The sequence below is a fragment of the Simochromis diagramma genome, unplaced genomic scaffold, assembly GCF_900408965.1.
Source record: "Simochromis diagramma unplaced genomic scaffold, fSimDia1.1 OVJJ01000571.1, whole genome shotgun sequence".
NCBI lineage: Eukaryota > Metazoa > Chordata > Actinopteri > Cichliformes > Cichlidae > Simochromis > Simochromis diagramma.
In genome coordinates this window covers 2,033,427-2,054,386 of record NW_024386885.1, presented here as the reverse complement: position 1 = coordinate 2,054,386, position 20,960 = coordinate 2,033,427, and the positions used below count along the sequence as shown (strand labels likewise).

At 42.1% G+C, this 20,960-nt stretch overlaps 1 protein-coding gene across 1 annotated transcript; it reads right to left on the bottom strand.

Annotated features, from left to right (window-relative positions):
* Positions 1-7,244: 7,244 nt before the first annotated feature.
* LOC120734615 (ribosomal protein S6 kinase beta-2-like) lies at positions 7,245-20,080 on the bottom strand. Its single transcript, XM_040033514.1, has 16 exons — positions 19,916-20,080; positions 18,453-18,507; positions 17,358-17,395; positions 17,156-17,270; positions 16,724-16,792; positions 16,459-16,606; positions 16,145-16,202; positions 15,966-16,066; positions 15,340-15,430; positions 15,143-15,233; positions 13,316-13,423; positions 11,997-12,059; positions 11,485-11,562; positions 11,142-11,249; positions 10,936-11,048; positions 7,245-10,288 (listed from the first exon to the last, which is right to left on the bottom strand). The coding sequence occupies exons 2-16, from the start codon at positions 18,504-18,506 to the stop codon at positions 10,111-10,113; spliced, it is 1,413 nt and encodes a 470-aa protein (XP_039889448.1). The 5' UTR covers position 18,507; positions 19,916-20,080; the 3' UTR covers positions 7,245-10,110.
* Between the last annotated feature and the right edge of the window lie 880 nt (positions 20,081-20,960).

Genomic DNA, 20,960 nt, shown 5'->3' with positions numbered 1-20,960 from the left:
TCAACATAGCTCACACTACTTCAGCTGTACTTTTCCAGTCACCTAATAAAGCTTCCTAATCTTCCACCCTGACCGTTCATCCCAGTCTTACATCACTTCTGTATTTCTTCTTGAGAGCTGAAAATCTTCCTTCCCCACTTAATGAATCAGCAGAGAAAATGTTCAGATAATTCTTGATGTTTTCCAAAATTCAAGAATACTTTATCAAAGAGTTCAGCAACTTTGAAAGGTTGTAAATAAGATGTGAAGTCAGATAAGCGTGTCCCAAACTGTAAGCTCTTCAGATGATTTCAGTAACTATTATGACAAAGGTCACCTAGTGAGGCCGCTCTCTTTTCTTTCCAGCAAAGTCGGATTTTTGCTTAACCATAGCTTCAGTGTTATACAATGGCTTTTAAAAACAGCTCCAGATTAAACACGCAAAGCACTTTAATCCAGATTATATTAACCCTCGTGTGACCCTAGCGAAAAAAGGGACCATTTTGGGTACGAAGGGCAAAGGATGGGTATAAATTTTAAGGGATGCTCAAGGGTTAAGGTCAGCATTGATTGAGTGATCTTTGACTAAGACAGCTTTATTCTGATTGGCTGTGCTTGAGATTTGGAAAATTCCATTTCTGTGACATGAAGGAGAGTCCGGAGTCGAAAACACCTCTGTGAAGCTGAGTGTTTGGAGCTGGATTGGGTGTAATGACGGGTAACAATGGACTGATCTGTTCAGTTCCGTTTTCTGTCACACACCACATGTCTGCGGTGGAAGCAGCACCACTTTGAAGTCAAAGAAACATAAATTAATAACTTTAACATTACCTGTAAATATGAGAATAACGAAAAAAAATCTGTAATAGTTAGTAATTAAAATAGTCCTCTGTGGGCTTTTTCTTCTGGCAGCAGGTGCAAAAAATGACTTTAGGACTATTTCATGAACTTCACCGACTGCAGGCTGAATGGGATTGAATGAAATGACCGTTCTGCATCAGCTCTGGTGCTAATCTGCACAACTGTTTCTATTCTGTACGTACAGAACCAGAAACTAGCATCATGTCCTGTTTTTGTGCTGCAACAAACAAATAAATAAATCCATGAGTAAAAAACTGATACAGAACAGGTCTTTATTGGTGCTTTCACTGCACACTGCACCTTACACTCTGAGACGCTTTAAAGTCATCTTATTTTTGTTGTGAGCATTTTCTTTATTGAATTTACTTCATGGGCAATTATATTCAGTGTTTTCCTGTACTTTATTAACATTAAGAACCATTATTTTACTTAATCTTTCTCTACTGGGTAATTTTTACCTTTTTGTTGTTTTGGGTTTTTTTTCGTCTTTACTTAAGCAAGTCATCATCATACATCGGTTTTCTTCTAATGATTTGATTGCAGTAACACCTTAATTTTCCAGCATTTATATCTCAGCAGAATAAAGGAAATTACATGTCTTTTACCAGATAGAAACGAAAGGATTAATGGGGGAAAAGGTGAAAAGAGGGGGAAAAGGCATGAAGCAGGAACAAAAGGAATACTTTTTTTCTTTAACTTTAGAATAAAATTACTAGAAAACTGTGTAAACATATTTTTCAGTTAGACAATACAGCTAAACGAGAGCAAATGTCAAATATCTCACTTTTTCCTTCTGTGCCATAGATGATCTGCTAAAACTGCAGAAGCTGCGTAGTGCCCCCGGCTGGTCATATTGCAGTATTGCACCTCAGCTACAAGGAGCTTCCTGCAGAGGTTAAAAAATAAAACGAGCTAAAATGTCCTCAGAGCCATTAATGTGCTCTCTTTCTGACTGGCTGCAGGCCACCGGCCAACTTACTGATGACGTTTGTGAAACCTGCTGTGTATTATTAAGGTCCCCGGACCCCCGTGTGTGGGCTTTCCTACCACTAGGACTGAGCATTAAGCAGAGGCTGGTGTTGTTTCGGGACTCGCTGTTCCAGCTGTTGTGGGAGGACCAGGACCCATCAATCCAAACCTACCAGCCCTGGAGGAAAACCACAGCATCCCCATAACTGCAATTTTTTTCAGCTGAGTGGAAACTAGTTTGAAATATAAATCAAAACATGACCAAAAACACAAAGAATGGAACCAGGGAAATGGTTTTCAGCATTATAAGCCAATATTTTCAAGGAGGCACCGAAAGATTTTTCAGAAAGTGACCCAGACAGTCATCAGTCACGTGATCGTTTTTTGCCTTTAAATGCGTCCATTAAGGTGGTATCTGTCTTTGGGGACATGCCTGAAGCAGCAGAGGAGACAATCTGCAGCAGAACAGAGAGGACACCAGATGACTTCATGGTGATGTATGATTAAACATACAGAAAGTCAACACCCTTTCTTAGGCTGTGACAGGAAGAACATCCTGTAGGCCACATACAGTATTTGAAAGGGAACCCTTATGAGCAACACCTGGTGACTGTGGGAAGGAAGAACCCCCTTTTAAAAAGAACTGTCCTGCAGCTGTTTGCTAGGTGTGACATTTTTAGCCATTTCCAGGTCCAGGTGCTCCTTTGGTTCAGAATATCAAACACTGAGGGTTAAAAACTTTCCAATAAAATGATGTGTAGCTGAAGTTTAACATTCGAGCATCCATTAAAAAGACAATTTATGAGGTTTAGCCCAGTTAGCAGGAGGTTAGCTTGCAGGTTCATCTATCAACAGATGAAAACCATACAGTACCAAATCTGACTGAAGGATTTCTAAAGCTCTGAACGATGCAGCATGTTTGAAGGGTTAGTGAAGTTGGGCTAGCGGTCATATATGACTGCCCTACCTGTTGGAGACGTACTTATCTTATCTCAGTCGGGCTGAGAGCGCTTCTTTTCTGAACTGCTCAGATATTTGGTGTCTGGGACACCACCAGGTCATCAACACTGAGCTTAAAGACTTATGAACATAAATAGTGCCAGTAAAAGAAACAGAGAGGCTGAGAATAATGACTGAATACTTTTTGGAGGCTAGTGTCTAAAAAATGAGAAGCTCATCCATGGAGACACCTGGATAGGTAACAGGATCACTATGAAGGTGTCCCGAGTACAGTTTTTGAACATTTGGAAGAACGGGACAAAAGCTCACAGATGACAATGACGAGAGGTTTTCACTGGATTATTTTGTTTTGCTTTTTTGCACACGCCGACTGCGGCTGCTGGAAATGAGCTAAATGAGGCAATAACTACTCGCTAAAGATCACAATGACTCACAAATTCAGCTGCCTTATTGAAAAGGAAATAGAACAAATGGCTGGTGCTTGAATTAATTATGTTGGGAAAAGATTTAATTGCTTTGTATTTGAAGTCTATCAAATAAACAGATGTACTAATAGTGTAATTCATTACATTATTATCAGGATGTCCAAAAACCTCACTGAAAAGCCTTCAGCTAATCCAAAATGCTGCAGCAAGAGTCCTGACAGGGACTAGAAAGAGAGCAGATTTCTCCTGTTTTGGCTTCCCTTCATTGGCTTCTTGTTAAATCCAGAATTCAATTCAAAATCCTGCTCCTCACATACAAGGTCTTAAATAATCAGGCCCCATCTTATCTTAATGACCTTGTAGTACCATATCACCCTATTAGAGCACTTCGCTCTCGCTCTGCAGGCCTACTTGTTGTTCCTAGAGTATTTAAAAGTAGAATGGGAGGCAGAGCCTTCAGTTTTTAGGCCCCTCTTCTGTGGAACCAGCTTCCAGTTTGGATTCAGGAGACAGACACTATCTCTACTTTTAAGATTAGGCTTAAAACTTTCCTTTTTGCTAAAGCATATAGTTAGGGCTGGACCAGGTGACCCTGAATCCTCCCTTAGTTATGCTGCAATAGGTGTAGGCTGCCGGGGGATTCCCATAATGCATTGAGTTTTTCCTTTCCAGTCACCTTTCTCACTCATTATGTATTAACAGACCTCTCTGCACTGAATCATATCTGTTATTAACCTCTGTCTCTCTTCCACAGCATGTCTTTATCCTGTCTTCCTTCTCTCACCCCAACCAATCACAGCAGATGGCCCCGCCCCTCCCTGAGCCTGGTTCTGCCGGAGGTTTCTTCCTGTTAAAAGGGAGTTTTTCCTTCCCACTGTCGCCAAAGCGCTTGCTCATAGGGGGTCATATGATTGTTGGGTTTTTCACTGTATCATGAAGCGCCTTGAGGCGACTTTTGTTGTGATTTGGCGCTATATAAATAAAAATTGAATTGAATTGAATTAATACGGAGGGCCGAAACCAAACAAGAGGTAAACAAAGTGCTGACATTTCCCTGAGCCACAGTGAAAACCCACTGCAGTGGCAGTTAAAGAAGTTCTCTATTAAAGAAAAAGTTGAACATCTAATTAAATGTACAGACTATCTTGTTAAAGAGGCACCCGTCCAGGATAACAGCCTGTTTCCTTAATTATCTGTGTTAACTCCTAACACACTTGTTTTGTTGATGATGCTTCCTGATGGCATGCTGCTTTAATTAGTCCCAACTTTCTTTTAAATTACCAAACGATAGCAACTCTGTGAACAAATGTTTCTTCTGATTGTGCCCACATCATCTGACCAACACACACACACCATTTTTACATCTTTTCAGTATTTGGTATAATAACCTCTTTATATTTAATGTAGTCATGCAATATTTTATCTTCATACTATGAATATTTTCAGAGTAAAAGCCCACAGAGTCCCCAGGGTGGGTCAAATGTTATGCTTATTACTTTTACCAACATTTCTGAGGCTTTATGACTTCATAAGTGCAGGAGATATTTTCAGAGCTGAAAAACAAATTTAAGTTCTGTAAAAAAAAATCAACTAAATCAATTTTACACCCACACCAGGAGTCACAATCTAAAGTTAAAATTACCCTGAAACCAAGTGCATCAGTTTGATATTTATAACAGAGGATCAGAAATAAACACTGGTAGCCGAGAAAACAGAGAAAAGGGTTTTTAAAAGTGGGTAAACTTGGCTCAATAACAACAAAGTTAGAGGTTTGGAAACTTCTAACTGGGCTAAGATTTTCACTGGGAGTGACCGGGATGGACAAGATTAGACGGCTCAGGTCTGGAGACAGAGGCTGCGATGGTTTGGACATGTGCAGAGGAAGGACAGTTGATATAGTGGACAAGACCTCGGAGAAGAAAAAACAGATGTAGTGAAGCCGGACATGCAGAGAGATGCTAGGGAGAGATGGAGGCAGATGTGGAGACCCCGAAGTTACAAAATGCTCCACAGAAAGAAAAACACACAGAAAGAGTTGAAAACATGAAGTCATTTGAGTGATTTGTGGCATACTGTTAGTCTGGAAACAGTCATCAGAAGGTGGATATGGCCAGCAACAGCACTCAGGTAGCCTGTGGTGTTTATACAAGGCTCCGTTGGTACTAAGTGGTCCCAAAGTGTGCCAAGAAAAGTCCCCCACACCATCACACCACCAGCATCCTGAACATTTGACACAAGGCAGGCCGGATCCATGTTTTCATGCTGTTTACACCTAATTCTGACCCTACTGTCTGAAACGCACAGCAGAAACCTTCTGCTGCTTTAGTCCTTCAAGGTTTGACGTGTTGTGTTCACACTTTGGTCATTTGAGTTACTGTTACCTTTCTAAAAGCAGTGCGTCTATTCGCCTCTGACCTCTGGCATCAACGGCCCATTTTCTCTCAGAGAACTGCTGCTTACTGGATATTTTCTTTTTGTGTGGGTTATGCGGGACTACTCGGACCAGTCTGTCCATCAAGTCACTTAGATCACATTTTTACCACCTTCTCATGCTTAGGTTAAACTTCAGCAGGTCACCTCGATCAAGTCTACGTGCCTAAATGCTTTGAGCTGCTGCCACGAGAGATATTTGTGCTAACAAGGAGGCGAGGGTGTATGCTGTCTGCATTTACAGGAAACAGGTGCTGCCAGTTGTTTGTTATCGATCCATCAAGATCAAATATGTGAATTTCTTTAAAGCTTGTCGTTGAAAAAGGAAGCACTAAGCACTCTTTGAGTAAAAACATATTTCTCTTAGCTTTAGTGCTCGATACGCTGAATAAATCTGAATATCTGAAACCACAAAACTGCTGAATGTCCATTAAGATCTCAGAAGAACAACTCAGCAACTCATTTTATTTTGAACACATTCATCAGTTTGAAGAAAGAACACACGACCGAAAGAAAAAACATAAGCAAATATGACAAAATAAGGTATAATCCACTCCATTCTGTTTTCCTCAATTCAATTTTTCAGAATATACATTTTCAAATTCCACAGACTCCTGTTCACACCAACATATCTCTGTATCACACTGTAATTATTCATTATGTAAATAAATACACAAAAACTGAAAGCAAAGATTATTTTTGTTGCCTAAATGCAAATTTTATCATGAGTTCGTTTATCACCGTGCTGCTGCAGTAACAAGCTGCAGTGTGAAGAGTTCCTCAGCTGTAGCACAGGCTGTGCATGCAGACTGCGTCCAGTGTTAATGAAAGAAAGGCTGCAGGAGAGAGCAGGAGGACTGCCGGGCTCGTTTCCTGCGAACAGGAGCGTGAACACAGGAATCTTCCCTTTGACAAAATTAATTAATTAAAAAATGATAATAATAACAGAGTTCAATCATATGAATAAACAGAAAACATACAAGCTTGAAATCCATCATTATTTAACTCCATCAGCTCAGTTTTGTTCAGGCGCACTGTGGCCTCTACCATTTAGTTTTTTTGGGAGCCTGAAGTGACCACATCTGGATGAGAGAGTGGAGTGACAAGCTACAGCTACTTTATTTAATGTGCATCAATAAACTGATGGATTCAGATATCTGCCAATTCATGCAAATGACAGGCTTAAAAAAAGTACAAGAATTTCCCCCAAAGCTGAAACACCGACTTCCTGGACCACGATTGGTACGACTGCACAGCGAGTCGTGTTTGTTAGAGAAACGCATTCAAAAATGCGCCAAAAGGAACCAACACCACAAAGAGTTCCAGTCAGGAACTCCAGTTAGCTGACGCGATGATAGTTAGCGATAGCAGCTTCAGCTCTTTTCAAAGAGGCCACACCCCTAATAATGCAAACTTTAGGCCTTAATGTGATATAAACAAGTGAAATTCACTTTGTGTACAGTTGTTCTGTAAGGGGAAACTGGCCATGGAGACCTAAACCGTGTTTTTGTTGCAGGCTGTAAACGGATATTTTAACATGGGTGTCTGTGGGGACTGACTCACTGCTGGAGCCTCTGGTGGACATTAGAGGAACTGCACGTTGTGGTGCTTCCATGTTAATTTCCCTGGGCTACTTTTTTTTTTTTTTTTTTTAATAAGACCACAAATTTTCAGTGCAGCAGCTTTGAGGTAGTGCTAACATGATAACAGTGCTCAGCACTCTTACCTGATCGCTGCAAAAATAACAGAACCGTGGCTGATAGTAGTGCACAAGCCAAAGTACTGGATATATTTATCTATAGTGGCACTCAGTCATAGACTGTATATAAAGATCGATGTACCTTTTGGGTACAAAAAGTAAAGCCTTAAATCTGCATCCCTTTTATTGTCCAGTAGGGGGCGACTCCTGTGGCTGTGGAAAGACGTCTGATTGTGTAAAAGTCCGCGTCCATCTCACCCGAGCTCTTTTGCAAACTCTTTGCCGATGAGTTTACGGCCACACGCGCTTGTTTTAAATTCATTGAAAGAACGTGACGCTACTTTTGTGAACACACAGAGTCCAGAAGGACGACGGAGCGTACGAGCCTACAGCCGCCCTCAGTCTCTCCCTCCCCACTCTCTCAGATAGCAACAGCAAAGCCTGAGGCAGGACTTTGCTAACCAGTGGGTCACATCACAATACAGAATCAAAAAGTTATCAAACACTGAGCAGTTCATCCTGAGATGGAAGTTATTTTACCTCAAAACCTCAAATGTGAATCTCGTGGTGAGATTAGAGCAGAAACAACGAAACATTAGAGTCAGTAAGAGTCATCCTCTGATAATCACAAAAGTCTGTACAAAACAGATACTGTCACTGAGCTAAGACGTGCTTGAGAAGACGAGGAGGTAGAAAATCTTTAGTATTCATCCTCCACTCAGCATGCATGGCACTGACATAGAAAACTGGGTTAGTGAAGATGCTGGAAGTACAGCAATAACTTCATGGTATCTACATTTATTCATATGATAACTTTCAAAAGCATATGCTGATGTAACGCTGACCACTTTAGCTTTTTAGAAGGTGCAAAGGAAAATTTACAGCTGGTGAAATACATTCGACTCTGCGGTAAACCAGGCTGAAGTGTTATCCAGAAAACAAATACATTAAGTCTGTTAGGCGTCCACCTGTATACCTTACTGGAGTAGGACGATAGTTTAAAGTGGACTTATTCTGCTCCATAGTTATTTATTCTTGGACTATATCAGAGTAGCTTTGCATGATTCACAGTTCAAAATAATCCTTATTTATCTTTTTGTGGGCCTTTGTTCAGCCTCTGAGTTCATCCTCCCCCTTTAAGGGTGACTTTATTCTAATTGGTCTGAACACCAGTTGGGCGGGGCTTTTATAATATGACCATATTAGGTATATCCCGTGTCTGTGACATGAAGCGTAGAAAGAACTGTGTGAAACTTTTTCACACTTAGATGATGTTGGGTACAATAATTCACCATTTTAAGAGTTTATAGATATAACAGAGCAGAGTAGGTCCAGTTTAACGCTCTCCATTTATTTTCCTAATTTGTTTGAAATATTTGCGCTTGCAGTTCCTGCTCGGCTGCTTTAAAGAGCTGTCTGAGCTCCTTAAAGGTACTTTTTATACGTTTCCCAACACGGGGGCGGCATTTAATCTGTGCTTGTTATGTTAATGACTTCCCTGGTGACTCACTTCACCAACTCGTGGTACAGACTGGCTTATATGAAGGTACAGCCCATCCTTTGTTTAGCTTCAGCTGATCTCTCTAACACCAGCTTTGGACATCGACTCAGCGAGTGTTTACACTTACAAAGCTTTAAAATAAGTAGCTTTAATGCTCACGCAGGTTTGTCATTTTCCTGATGTCCCGTTATTTCAAAGAAAAGAGGGAAATCAAACAGCTGTAACATCAGATGAACATGTAACTTGTGCGATCCCCTCCGGTGCTGAATTACTGTTTTTCTGAGCACGACAGGCAAAAACACCTTTTATTACAATTCATATGTAAAAATATTTTGTTCAGTTACCCCAAAAATATTATTTTTATACAAGGTTTTTGTCGTCTGAGAGCACCATGTTTAGCACACTGCTTCCACTGTACATTGCACTGACTGCTAAGCTCTTATTTTCCTATCTGATGATTGGTTACGACCTTCCCGGCAAACCAAATACATAAAGTACTTCACCCTACTGCGGTGAGATACGAGGACAGTATGTGTCTGAACACCTTTGGCAGTGAACATGAAGCTGCTCAGAAAGACTCGGAGACATTCACAAACACATCATCTCGTGTCTGACCCGCCCTAATCCTACGGCTTTGGCCTGAAGTTACCAACCTGCTGCCTCGACGATGGCTGAAGGTCAATTTCTACCTTCGATCATGTGATCGTTCATCAGCCCGCTAATTAAAACGTCAGCCTGTGATAGCCGACCTCTTCGCCCAAACTCTGATGAACTAATTAAAAGCTGATGACCTAATTAAACCCCCCAAAACTTTATATCACAGCTTCCCTTTGCTGAGATCACACCGGCGGTCATACAAGACGGTAAACTCTGTTACCATCAGTCATTTAGCCGACCTTGTTGAGGAGAATTAGTGGCTATTGAGCTCTTTCCAGTGGGACTTTTGTTTCCCAGAGATTAGTGGCACAGCGTGACAGAAATACAGTTGCAGATATACCGAGGCTGTAAACTAAAGCTTTGAAAAGAATGAGAAATAAATAAAAGTGCTGGACAGTAGCAGCAGCACTGTATCTGAATATATATATTTTTAAATGTGAGGTGAGATGAAAGTTACAAATGAAACAAAAACGCAAACGGAAGGCTTCCCATGGATGATTTTGGCTTCTCGGGAGCCTCGTAGTTAAACCGCTCTGTAAAGAAAAACCACAACACTCCAACTCGTGTTCCTCAGCACGACTAAACTACATGTTAATCTGACCAAGGCTCGTTCTTTGAGGAGCTCCTCCTCATCTCCGATGTCCTTTCAGCTTCTTGTTCCTCGCAGGGGTTTTGATTGGCTGACTGGCGGCTCCGTTTTCCTTCGGCACCGGAGCTGCCGCTGTCGGTGGAGACATCGGAGAGAAAGGGTCTGGCTCTCCGTCGAGGCTGGACTTGAACGGCCCAGCGGGGGAAAATTTTAAAGGACTGAAAGAAAGAAATAATAATAATGGTCAAGTTATTATAAACATGAGCAGGAAGGATAAACAAGCTTATTTTGGATGATCTCCCAAAGTTTGCAAGAATTCATTCCTCTAATTCTTCCCAGTGGGAGGATTTGCACTCTTCTGAGCTGGACTGCAGCTCTCACACTCTTACCCTGTAATCTTGTCATTTCAGTGTCAGTGGCACTGTACTTCACTCTCTCTCATGTCAGTTCACAGCTGCCTATCTTGGCTAGGACAACAGAGACGTTTATTCTCAAGACTCTTACTTTCCTGTTTTAAAAAGTTCCCAGGGGCCAGTGCTGGCCTACCAAAGGATCCGATAATACAACCCAAATGTTTCATAAAAATGTGTCTTTGTTCCCGGTGTGGTGATGGACACATTTGGAAAACTAAAAATATCTCAGACTAGTTTAAATAAAAGTCCTGCAGAGTACACGTAGTGACTGTAGACTCAGTTAACATGAAAAAACTTAAAGAAATTCACTTTCAACATCTCAGGCTGAAGAACTTTCAGCTTAAAAATTAAATACAGCACAACTAGGGATTGATCTGTGAGGACCATGAACTACGGTTTTTGGACCGTTTCTCTTGAATACAGACTCACAGAAGTGTCTTTCTTTGCGTTACCTGATGGGCGTGCGTGGGCTGCTGTTGTGTCGGCGTACGTTTCTCGCTCGGGGTTCGAATGAGAAGCCTTCCTTTAGACTCTCGAGGACCGATGGAGCCACGTATGTGAAACCCTAAAAACAGCAGACGAGTGAAGAGCCTTTGACTATCTGAGGCTTCATTATGTAGCGGACAGAAAAGAAGTCTGATGAGGAGGATAATCTCACAGCGAAGGCGAGCTCTGCGCTGTGGCTGAGCGAAGTATCATCCGGACTGTCCACGGGCGTCTGTCTGGTAAACCTGGTGTCAAACTGGCTCACGTCCTCATCCGACTGCTGCACATAGACGCAGACAGAAAAGAATGAGCAATTAATAAAGGTATAAGTTGGTGTGAAGGTAAGACAAAGGCATCGAGCGGTCTGGGAACATCAAAGAGAAACACGCAGCAGGAGGTAGATGGGAAGAGAAGTTAATTTAAAGAAAAAAGGGAGTGGAGACTGCTGAATCAACTCCTCTGGCTTTGAATAAATAAAAGGAATAGATTAACTTGAATAAGAAACGTTGCCCTACCAGCTGTGGCTTATACGGCGGCTCCACTCTCTTATGCAGCAGGTCGTCCCAGTTAACGTGTTTAAAGAAGGCGTGTTTCTGTAAAGGAACAAAAGAACCTGTTCTTAGATTCTTGTGTTCTCGGGGGAACGTCACGACTTCAGCTCCCTTTTGTTTTAAAGCGTCTGCTTTGGTTTAGCAGTGTGGAATATTCCCATCACATGAGCCGTGATCAGAGGTGTGGCCCTTAATCTAAAACCACATCTCATTTAAATGGAATCATTTTGACCTCTACGTCTTTGACCCACGTCTCTTCATCTCAAGTGTCTTTGATTTCAATCTACACTTATTTTTCCCTGCACATCTTGTACCAGCACATCTTTGCTTCACATGTATTCACACACACAGTCTGATTCTGAGAAAACACTGTACATCAGATCCGTACAGATTTAGTCTAAACGATGGACAGTCTGCAGGTATTTCAGGGCATTTCCTGTGTTGTAGCTCACACAGGAAGCATCACAGTTAGTTACCTGGATGTCAGCACAGTCTGCTTTACTGGAGCCAAGTCTTTGGGCTGGGTTTTTCTTCAACAGCTGAAAAACAGATAAGAGTGGGGCGTGTCACCATGCAGGGAGATAACTGTGTGTCTAAAACCCTGAGCCTGAAATAATTACTCAAACACGTTTTCAGGTTTTACTCTTTCTAACCTCTACATTCATATAACACCAAATCACAACAGCAGTTACCTCAAGGAGCTTTGTAATGTAAGGCAAAGACTCTACAGCAACGTTCACTTATAAGAAAACATTTTCATTCAATGCTAGCAGTTATTATGTGAAGAACAAACAACTTTAATGTAAAATTAACTGATTTTGAGCAACTTGTGACTGAAAGTATTTGTCAGATAATTAGCATGACTTTTCAAAACTTTTCCAGCCACAAAAATCTGGCTTTTGCAGGTTTTTTGACTAAAATCACTGAAACTAAAGTCATTCATTTGGTCCCTTTGCAAAGTTTTTATGTTGCTTTAAGGTGTCAGATGAGCAGATGGAGGAGAAAGGTGGAAGAAACGTCCACTGAAAGTATCTGTGCAGAAGAAAACCCAAGCAAAACATCCGGGTGCTGCGTACAAAACAAAGTTTTGTAAAAGTTAAAGGTGAACTTCACTAATGGCCTGGACTCAAAACTTTTACGATAAATATATATAAAGTTAAATGTTCCAGAGAAAAATCTGGACATGTTTAAAACCATCTGCTTACCGAGTGTTCCCTGGACTGTTTCCTACATTGATTTTATTTTGGCATAGAAAGGAGTGCGCTACACTGAGATGTGTGACTGGGAAGGGCAGTAAAGTCTCCACCGCACGCTGAGAAGACGGACAGCCAGCTTCTCTTGGCAGACGTGAAGGAGGGAGGCTGCTGGCAGGAGGCGAGCCCCGACTAATTCTTAAGAATCATTGATCTGACACCGAATCCACGAACAGCAATTACTCATATGTGTACAAACCAGACCAGGAGCCACGATGCATTATTTTAAAAAAGGAAAAATAACTGGGCTGAAAAACATTTAAAACTGAAACCAAATCAATTTGAAACCCACTCCAAGTGGCACAATCTAAAGCCAAAACCCTGCTTTTCTTTAGCATGATTTATTTGTGTAACCAACTGGGAGTTGATGAGATACCAGTTTAAAAACTGTGAAGGGACAGAAACGAGTTTGCTACCCTGGATGTTTGATGTGTTTTCTCTTAGTTCACTGGAGAAAACTTCAAAAAGTACATTTAAGCTTTAAAATGCACAGAAGGACAAGCGCGGCTGCACCGTGTTTCATGTGACTTTGTGCTACGCACCTTTTTGACGAGGTCTCTGGCATCGATTGTCAGGTACGGCGGCAGGCTGAGTTTACACTTCAAGATCTTATCGATTGTCTTCTTCCTGTTTTCCGCCGTGAACGGAGGCTGAAAACAGAGTACGGGATTCAGTCAGCGGTTACTAACAAGACATTAAAACTGCTTGTTAATCGATTCTGTGGGCACAGAAGTCACTCCATCCCAGCCTGAACCTAAATGCAGCAGGGTGGCTAAACTGAGGAAGAACAGGGGAGCCCACTGGTGGGAAATAGCACAGTCACAACTGTCAGCCTGCACCACCAGTTTGGCCTCCTGTGACTTTTTCCTCGTTTGATGTGGAATTCAAGTTTACATGTTGCTGTTCTGACATACTGGTGGATTTTTTTCCTGGACCAGTACGGCCCTCTGTAGGAAAACTAGGGGAGCACAACTGATCCGAACAGCAAACACAAGGAGTCTGAGATCCTGCATTTTTTATTACTTCTGAACATTTGATGAACAAAAATGTCTGACTGTCTCGTCACAGTCCAAATGCTCACCATCAAGATGTCACTGCTTAATAACCGGATTTCCAAGAAGCTGAGGACAAATTTAAATCAGGTACAGGCTCATCGTCTCGCGCACTTCTGGACCGTTTTCAGCTCGGCTGCTATTTTCAGAGCTTCTACTGGAAGTGCTGTTCTTGCACTTGTGCCTCCACATTGTGCACGCTGTGCTAAAACAGAGCTCCTTTAACTTGATTTTCATTTTCTGGGTGGATGATGTCACGGTGAGCCAAATCGGGGGAAGAGCTCAAGTGACGAGTTATTATTTCCATGTGCTGGCACAAGATGGCAAGGTTGAGGCCATTTCCTCTGAATGCTGATGCATCAGGACGTGCTCACAGGCTCAACTGATGGTGCACAACCTCATGAATGCGAGGGGAAAAAAAGCACGAGTAGACTCCTGGTCTCGCTCCTCCTCGCTCCCGGAAACTGTGGACAGTTCAACTGAAAACAGCTCGGTCGTATCCAGAGAGTCAGCCGTCATCACAAAATTCAGGTGAACCTGAAACAAGTTTATTTTTGCTCTCTGCAGAGGTCATCGCAGGACTTCTGATGATTGATTGAAAACCTGCAGCTGCACTGAAAGCTGACTGAAACATATATGAGGAGATGACTGTGAATCTGGGAAGCCTGTTCTTTGAACCTTCTGATCATATTTATACTGCTGCTGCTGACAGGCAGTTGAGACGTAGCTCCAGCAATCCAAGTTTTGTGGACAGAGGCGTGAATCCATCGCTTGTAGAAATTCTCTGTCCAACCACCACTTTGTTTTTAATAACCATTTTAGCTGAAGTATTGTGGAGCTGAGGAAATAAATATTCTCCCTTAGGGTGTTTGGAGCACACACTTGCTTTACTACTTTCACTCTTAAATAAAATACCTTGACTAGAAAATCCGATGTTGTGAAATAGAGTTCAGCTTTCGTCTTTGTAAAGCAAAACTTTAAGAAACGGCCTGAAGGCTCCACAGAAACAAACTGAAACTGCAGGAAGGAGCATGAAAACCTCGAGGCTCTCTGGATGGTCAGTAAAAGCTCTTCTTTGACTCGCCGCTCTTTTTCCAAAACCACCATCTATCGCCCTAAACTAAAAAAAGAAAAATGATTGCAGATACTAGCCACAGGGGGCAGTCTTTTATTCTGTTAGGCTGCAGCAAACACTTCTTCATAAAAAGAAGCAAGCTTCCTCTTTTTGAGGCGAGCTTTCGGAGGAGGTACAGAGAAAAGCAAGCTTAGCCCTACAGCAGCCAATCAGCCTAAAAAACACTCCAGGCTCCAGCTTACCGATCCAGTCATCATATCGTACATGAGCGCCCCGAGGCTCCACCAGTCCACCGCTCTGTTGTGACCCGACCTGGTCAGGATCTCTGGAGCCCTGCAAGAAAACAGGCAAACACAAAGTGAGGGAGTGAACGTTTCTGTGATGGGTTATAAAGCCGAAGCCTCGGAGTCTGTAACGTTTAGGTGTGTGTGTTACCCACATGTACTCGATGGTACCGCAGAAGGTGTGTGTGACGGATCCATCGTGAATCGATTCTTTGCAGAGCCCAAAGTCAGTCAGCTTGATGTGTCCTTAAATAGAAAATCAAACTGAAGCACTCAGATGAGGCATAGACGACTCCCTGAGGTACAATTACATCCTGTTTAGAATTCAAGACATTTGCCTCTTTTCTCCACCTTCATTCAAAATGATGCCTGCAGTACCGCTAGTGTCCACTTGAGGCACGCTTTAAAACCAAGTTAGTTAAAATATGAGACTCTGCAGGAGAAATAAACACGTTTACAGGCAGCTATAAGAAATGAGACCCTCTATGGAGAGTTTCCAACTTAATACAATTTCAGCAGTTTTGTTATGAAGTGTTAAAGCTTGAATAATTCCTCCTGTCAGTCAAACGTAACTCTTAGACTGACAGGTGCATCTGAGCTTGCTAGAGTCCCTGAACTCTGCATCACAGTTGTGCTGTTAGAGCATTTTTAAAGCATTTATCTGCATAATAATATGACTGCTGTGCAGTTATTGTACTAACAGCGGCTCCAAGAAATCTGTGCCCCACATTTCTACATTTTTCTGCATTTTGTGCGTTCTCAGGCAAACTTGTGCTCTCACCTTGCTGATTGAGCATGATGTTTTCAGGTTTCAGGTCCCGATAAATAATCCCGTTAGAGTGGAGGTGACCGAGGGCCAGAGTGATCTCTCCGAGATAGAAGCTAAGCATACACAACATTTTAATTAAACATTACTTAAACAGTGAACTGTTTTCAGCATCATTAACAAAACGCACATACCAGGCAGTGTCCTCCATGAAGATGCCTTCCTTCTCCAGCTGCATGAACAACTCTCCTCCTGAGGATAAACAGCAGAACACATGGATGAGACAGAGTTCACATAATGTCAGAACAGCGTGGTATGATAACAAATATCAGAGGCTGGATTTTCAGTCACGTAGATTTTGTTTGACGTGTATTTTGGGTGCAGGTTAAGAATATTTCTACATGCATATCGTGTCTCCAATCCGTAAAATGCCTTTGACAAAAGGACCTGACGGGTAAGTCAGGGTAAAGATGTGTTGCCCCACAGCTGGATGTTGCCTCCAGCTTACCGCTCAGACACTCCAGGATGAGGTAGAGTTTTCCTCCCGTCTGGAAGGCGTACAGCAGATCTACGATGAACGGGTGCCTCACCGTCTCCAGGATCTCTCGCTCTGCTCGCGTATGGGCCGTGTCTTTAGCGTTGCACACTATCTTTGCCTGTAGGAGACAAAGAGTGGAAGGGGGGCTTGATATAATGACGACAGAGACAAACTAAAAAATGAAAAGTGTGCAATGCGAGGAAGGTGAAACAGCATCCAGGATCCGTCCACGTACCTTTTTCAGGACCTTCATGGCAAAAATTCTCCCTGTCTGAGCCCCTTGAACCTTCCTCACTTGGAAAACCTGCAGAGAAAGAAAAGCAGCAGGATGCTGTACGACTGTGGTTGCATCAGGTGGGACGTTTTAAAATTCAAATCTGAAAAATCAAGGATGGGGCAGCGACCCACTGTGGTGAATAACGGAGCGCCCTTTTTATTAAACAAACCCGATTGGAGGCAACCTTTGAAGATTTGGTTGATGGAATTCCCCCAAGAGTATGATCACAGATTAGACTACCTAGTAATGTATAGAGAGGTAATAAAAGGTAACAGGGACCAGTAAAACTCTGATCTACTGTTATCAAGAAGGAATACATAAAACCAAAAGTCTGTGCTGAAGAAACATGCTACTTAAAGAAGTGTCACATGTGCGCACACAGACACACACTTTGCCATAAGCTCCTTTTCCCAGCACAGTAAGAAGCTCAAAGCAGTCCGGTCCGACTCTCTCACGGTCCCTGTTGACACTTTCACTGGTCAGCTCCACCTCCTCCGTCTGGGCACTAGGCAGAGGAGAAAATAACCAGTATGGGTACTGGCATCAGCAGTTATTTATTTATGTTTTATATGCACTGTTAAACCTGCCTTACTTTTCTGGTTCTGGGACAGTGAAGTCACACACATCATCCTACAGACAGGGAGAAAGAAGACAAACAGGGTTAAATGGAGCTGCCATATTTCAAAGGTACTTTTAATCTAAATGAGGGCTGCATAAAAGGAGCTGATAGTCAAGAATTTCAGATTATAGACTTTTGAAATGGATGACTCCTGCTGCCTTCTGGACCAAACTTCACACCTTCTAAGACGAACTAAAACTGAAAAATAGCAGCTGTGTCAAACAAGCTTGTGTATTGTATTGGAGAGATATCAGCTGAAGTTAAAATAGGGCCGGGTATTTAATGCCATGTAGCACCACAAGATGGTGAAAAGGTCCAACAACAACAACAACAACAACAACACACAACATTCTTCAGAGCTGTGACACAGCAGCAAAATAATAATGAATAATAAAACTTTAAAGCTTTTTTAGCTACACCCCTTTTAAAGTGGCTGTCTTCTGATTGGCTCCCCTGTGCAAACAGAAGTTTTGGGTACCTGGTGAGTTAGATTCTATGAGATGGCCAACCCATCGAGTTGTCCCCTTTCTATAAGAGCATACAAAGCCCAAAGCAGAAGGACAGGAAATAGCCATGCTCCCAGTTTACTATAAAAGGGTTAGTTTTTCAGAATAAAACTCTCTAGTTAGTCAATTCAAAAGAATGCATTACTTTCCAAACAAAGCCTTCAGTGACTCACACAAAGTTATTGGGATGATTGTGTCAGGAGTTTCAAAATAAAAGCCCCTAGTTATAGTACTTTCTTTTAATCTCGTCATTTAAATTTGAGAATATATTAAAAAAAGGTAAACCTGCTTTACAAATCTGTGATCTTCTTTCAACATTTTATGCAAAAAGTATATCATTTTCTGTCACTTCCTGTTTACCCTACATGTGGCACTTCATATTTTGTCATTATTTCACAATTTGTATGTTTATACTATTTACAGAAGACAAAGTAAAGAAAAATAGCATTTATCAAAACTTAACAATACATTTACACAACATAAATAAACTATCGTATAAAAACATGATCATTTTTCACATTGTTCTCATTTGGCTTGGCTATAATGAGCATTTAATGCAGACCTCTGTGTCACTGATGTCCTCAGTCTCCAAGTCGATGTCGAACACTCCTGCCATCCTGAAACAAAGACGGTGCAGTCAGACAGTCTGCTGTGTTTCAATTCACTTTACTTACAAACACGGGAACATTTTTGGCTCCTGTGGCCCTTCATACACCGACAGCTACGGCTGAAAGGTCGACAACTGCAGGTTTCAGATCTGCTCTAACTGTGTGTTTACACCAGATCAGAAGCAAAGAGTAACGTCACATGAATACATCCGCATTTGAAGCTCAAAGTGTCACCCAACAGCCAACAGGACGAGGAGCACACGACTGACTAGCATGAAATGCAGAATGTGAAAACGACACTTTGCTGCGAATTCATAACTGGAAATTTATGTAGGATACTGGTTTGTACAGAAATCAGGTTTACATACTTTTATATTTGGGAAGAAAACAAAATTCAATGTTCTGTGACTCTGCAGAACATAAATAAATGTATTTATTCATTCATTAATGATGATGTGACTTCCTAACAGCAGCACTGGGAGCCGTCCAGAGGTGCATAACGAGACGAACATGAAGGGCAGATTAGACTAAATTAATCAGATCTAAAATCTAAAAATGACACTATGCAAAACAAAATAACCCGATGGAAACTTTAAATTATTTTAAATATCAATAAAACATTGTAATTCACTCAGCAGTGCTTTTGTTGCTGTTATTACACTGCCAATCCCAGGTTGGATATCCACACGTTCATTAATGAATGTTCTGCTACACCAGGTGCCCAAATAGGAAAGGTTAACAGCCAAAATGCAGCTTCATTTCAAAGGTTTCTGAAAATGTGCTTGTTCAGCGTGTAACTCAAACACAGCATCAGCTGAGTCAGTTCAAACACACCTTCAGACTGTGAGCGCACTCCAAATTTAACCGACTGGACCACAACACACCGGGTCTGGAACCACAAAACCCAGCATGTTTTACCAGCTGATAATTAAGGAGAGAACAGAAGTTATCTCCAGCCTCGTCTCACTCTGCTGCAGCTGACTGGCTGTAACACCAAGCCGTGTGTGAATAACCGCAAAAGATACTGAACCAAACAAACATTAGCTGAGGCTCCACCGAGCAAAACACGGCCCGGCTAAGTGAACGCTTACGACGCGGCTGATCTTCAGTTTAAACCCGTTAAATGTGACACGTGAATTCTGTCTTATTTTACTCGATCTACGAAGCCTCGGCGTGAAAAAAAAAACAGGGACGGAGCTCATTCACTTCCCACGTTAGCCGAAACAAATAAACGTGTTACCGTGACAGAAGCGCTGAGCTTTCCCTGAGATGATTTTAGTCCCACAGATGGTCTTTTAGAGTCTTTAAAGTGTCACTAACTTCATTTGATTGTCAGTGCGGTGACACGTCAGGCTGCGAGCAGGTTTGACAGGCTAAATAAAAACACCGAGAACAGGCTAAAGCTAACTAGCCTCACCTGGGGACGCTCCGTCATCCGGCGGACGCTCGGTTTTCTCTGTACGGTGATTTTCTCTCTTCAAGCAGCTTTATGCACAACCAGCGGTGGCTGTCATTACTTTGTCAGATTTTACTGACCTGGACAAACAACCACAGAGAGCTGTTTGGGTTCCTCTCATACGCCGCGCTACTCTTCTTCTACTGCTTATTGAGTGTATGACCGGTGTGTTAATAACCCGCCTTTACTGCCATCTACAGGACTGGAGTTTCGTAGCAGCAGGAAATCAAAATGCGAAAAACAATAATTGTTTTTCATGTTTAGCCTGTCTGAGTAGCTCAGAAACTGCTGATCTGCTGGGATATTCCCACACAAACATCTCTAGGGTTTACAGATAATGCTCTGACAGGAAAAAATATCCAGTGAGTGGTACTTCTCGTGGAGAAACTACCTTGATGATTGTTTTGAATTAATGGGAAGGCGAGAGTTACTCAAATAACCACTCATTGCAATCAAGAACATCTCTCAAAGCATAGCAGATCAAGCCTTCATGCAGATGAGCTACAAAAGCAAGTGTCCACCTGAGGTGACACTTTAGTCAGCTAAGATCAGGAAACTGCAATTTCCCAAAACTATAAAATAAAAGACAAGGGGGGGAAAGGTTACCGGGTCTAATGACTCTGGATTTCTACTGCCACATTCAGATATCGGGATCAGATTTGGCTGTAAACAACATGAAAGCATCGCTCCATCCTGCCTTGTATCAGCAGGTCAGGCTGCTGGTGGCGTGATGGTGTGGGGGATACTGCTTGGCACATGTTGGGCCCCTTAGTACCAACTGACTGGTGTGTAAACTCCACAGTCTACCCAATTACTGTTGCTGACCATGGTCTTTATGATCGCATTGTACCCATCCTCTCATGGCTGCTTCCAACAGGAGATTCATAACATGGAGGAACAGCTGACAAATATGCAATGACTGTGTGATGCTGTCATGTCAGTGTGGGCCAAAAATTTCTTAGGAATGGTTCCAGCACCTTGTTGAATCAGTGCCATGACAAATTAA

Excerpts from the sequence above, each read along its gene's own strand:
- LOC120734615 (XM_040033514.1), bottom strand. The coding sequence starts at position 18,506 with ATGGCAGGAGTGTTCGACATCGACTTGGAGACTGAGGACATCAGTGAC. Across the intron at positions 17,396-18,452 it reads AGGACATCAGTGACACAGAG|GATGATGTGTGTGACTTCAC; the intron begins GTCTGCATTAAA and ends CCCTGTCTGTAG. Across the intron at positions 17,271-17,357 it reads ACTGTCCCAGAACCAGAAAA|TGCCCAGACGGAGGAGGTGG; the intron begins GTAAGGCAGGTT and ends TCCTCTGCCTAG.